Below are 3,036 nucleotides of genomic sequence, written 5' to 3' on the forward strand. Positions count from 1 at the left end.
CGCCTTCTCCACCTCCCTCCTGTCTAATTAATAACAGTTAGGATTTTCGCAGGCAAGGGCTGTAGCACGGACACTACCGGCTGTTATTTACCCAGGCATTCTTGATAAGATTACTGCTGTGTTTAAGAAGTAAAACCCTGCAGTTCAACTCTCGCACCCCTCCTTCTTCTATACAGGGAATTATAAAAAGCTTGATTGTGAGCTTGCTGGGTGGCTGAAGCTAGCAACTTATTTAATAAGTAACTCTCTCTCTCTCTCTCTCTCTCTCTCTCTCTCTCTCTCTCTCTCTCTCTCTCTCTCTCTCTCTCTCTCTCTCTCTCTCTCTCTCTCTCTCTCTGCAACTTGGCCTCCAGCACAGATCCAGTACTCACTCCTGGATCTCTTTCGTTACTGGTGTTCTCTCTATCTCTGTTTCTACCCCATTCCCCCATCTTTCTATGGTTAAATGGACAAAGCTGGCATCTCAGAGGCTGCAAGCCCCCTGGCAGGCACTGGTCAGGTCACCGAGGCAACGGCACCCAGTTCTCGGGTGTTTGGCTGCGGCTTTGTGCGACACTGGGTACCTTTGGAATACAGAGAAGAGCTTTCTCAAGTCCTGCGACTAACAGGGCCTCTGGTGAGTTACCTCCTGACATACATACACACTTTCTCACAGACGGCACATAGCTGCGGATTCAAAGCGGTAAAAAAAACAACAAGTCTTGCGTAACAATCTTGAATGTTTTGAAGCAGCAGAGGTGATTATTAGGGTTGTTTGTTAAATGGTCAGTTCTGCACAAATCTCCAACATTTTTACACATTAGTTGTGTATAATGTCTAACGCATTTCTGTTCATCATACCTATACATGTATTACAAGTTTACAGACAAAAATGCATAAAAAAGTTGGTCTGTGTTTTCTAATCAAAGCAATTCTCTTTAGTTTCTCTTTTATCGTTATGATGAGATCCAATAATTACTCAGGATTCCACAGGAAATCCATTACCAAATACTGAAAGGTCTAGAAAGCTTTATCGTCATTATAAGTATTGAGAGATGCAGAGCATTTTTTACACTGAATAACACAAGATATCTGCTGAACTCTCAAGCCATACAATCTACTTTAACTGTCACTAAACTGACAGATGAACAAACCAAATAAACCAAAGACAATGTGTTGTTTTTTTTTTCTCATATATTGTAAGTACAATATCATTGTGTTTGCTTTTTCAAGGCATAGCTTATGATTCATGAGTCAGATAGTTTCTTTTTTGCTAAAATATCATACGAAGCTTGTTTAGAACGATTCGTCTTCTTGTCAGTTCCACGTGATTGAACTGAGTAACTCGGTTTGTTTTTGTACATCCATGATGTTGGGAGTGAGTATTCTCAAACCCAGAGTTCACTTTCAAACCCACAACACTGGGGTATTGCAACAGACACATTATATGACCACTGCACTATTCAACCATACAGCTAAATTTTATTCTATAGTTATATCGCAGATCCTTTCATCACCAACATCCTCGTGAGATTTCTCGACGTCATTCAATCTAGTCAATAAGATGCACGTTTATGGAAATAAAACAATCGATGGATCGAGCTCTCAAAGTCTCAGAACCTCGCAACCTCGTGACATCCACTTTAACTTCAGTCAGAATATATTCATTCATTCATTCATTCATTTTCTACCGCTTATCTGAACTATTCTCGGGTCATGGGGAGCCTGTGACGCCTGTGTTGCTCAGGCGTCATCGGGCATCGAGGCAGGATACACCCTGGACGGAGTGCCAACCCATCACAGGACACACACACACACTCTCATTCACTCACACACTCAAACACTACGGACAATTTTCCAGAGATGCCAATCAACCTACCATGCATGTCTTTGGACCGGGGGAGGAAACCGGAGTACCCGGAGGAAACCCCCGAGGCACGGGGAGAACATGCAAACTCCACACACACAAGGCGAAGGCGGGAATCGAACCCCCGACCCTGGAGGTGTGAGGCGAACATGCTAACCACTAAGCCACCGTGCTCCCCGTGTTTAAATAACACTTTTTTTGGAAAGTGTTATGGTTAGTTTGAAAGGTGAACAGTTCTGAATCAGAGGACTAGATGACTGACGTGTAAGACGTTCATGCAGGGATAATTGCTGGAGGTCTGAAGACAAACGTTGACCTTTTAAGGTGCTTACTTCCATTACTTTGGTGTTTCTATGTTTACTTTTGTTGTTAGGTTTTAAAACAATTTGCATTTGGTTCTATCATGAAAGCAAAATTTAGCATATCGTGTCCATGGAACTTGGAATTAGTAGCAGCAGTAAACGCTCATCTCTGCTCACTCAATATTTCATCTTTGTTTGTTGGTTCTTAACCACGTGTTAATATTGCGTTTATGGCTTTGTGTTTTGCAGCTTGTCACCCGGATATTAAATTTTCTTCAGCCGTTTGTCAGCACCATATTTGTTGGTCACCTGGGGAATGCTGAACTGGCTGGATATGCACTGGCTTCTGCTGTAATTTCTTTTGAAATTTATATTATTTATTTTTTTATTGATGTTATATAGGATAAAGATTCCTAAAAAGTTTCTCATGGCCTCTGACAGTGCTTTCTCTGAGAGTGGATCCCCTAAGAACACTATTTTTTCTAAGACTAGATCCCCTAATCCAGTGTCCTATAAGAGAAGATCCCCAAAAATAAAAAATTGCTTACTCTGTGAGGACAAAAAGCTGTGCCTAGATGCCCTAAAACATTATTTCTCTTGATCTTGGAACCCTTAAAGCAGTGCTTCCTCTAAAACTAGATCCCCTAGGAACATCATTTCAAATTGAGTGTGGATCCCTTAAAGCAGTGCTTCAGATTCTCTTAAAAACATCATTTCTACTGAGCGTGGATTCATTGAAGCAGTGCTTCCTCTGTGACTAGATCCCCTAAGAACATCATTTCTACTGAGCGTGGATCCCTTAAAGCAGTGCTTCCTCTGTGACTAGATCCCCTAAGAACATCATTTCTATTGAGTGTGGATCCCTTAAAGCAGTGCTTCCTCTAAAAC

At 41.6% G+C, this 3,036-nt stretch overlaps 1 protein-coding gene across 1 annotated transcript in view; it reads left to right on the top strand.

Annotated features, from left to right (window-relative positions):
- Positions 1-3,036, top strand: part of slc47a1 (solute carrier family 47 member 1) — a 20,723-nt gene continuing 17,687 nt past the window's right edge. Inside the window, exons 1-2 of the mRNA XM_047806013.1 lie at positions 1-616; positions 2,398-2,499. Of these exons, the coding sequence (XP_047661969.1) occupies positions 446-616; positions 2,398-2,499 (273 nt within the window). The 5' untranslated portion in view covers positions 1-445. The remainder of the gene's footprint in view (positions 617-2,397; positions 2,500-3,036) is intronic.

The sequence above is a fragment of the Tachysurus fulvidraco genome, chromosome 21 (genome assembly GCF_022655615.1).
Source record: "Tachysurus fulvidraco isolate hzauxx_2018 chromosome 21, HZAU_PFXX_2.0, whole genome shotgun sequence".
NCBI lineage: Eukaryota > Metazoa > Chordata > Actinopteri > Siluriformes > Bagridae > Tachysurus > Tachysurus fulvidraco.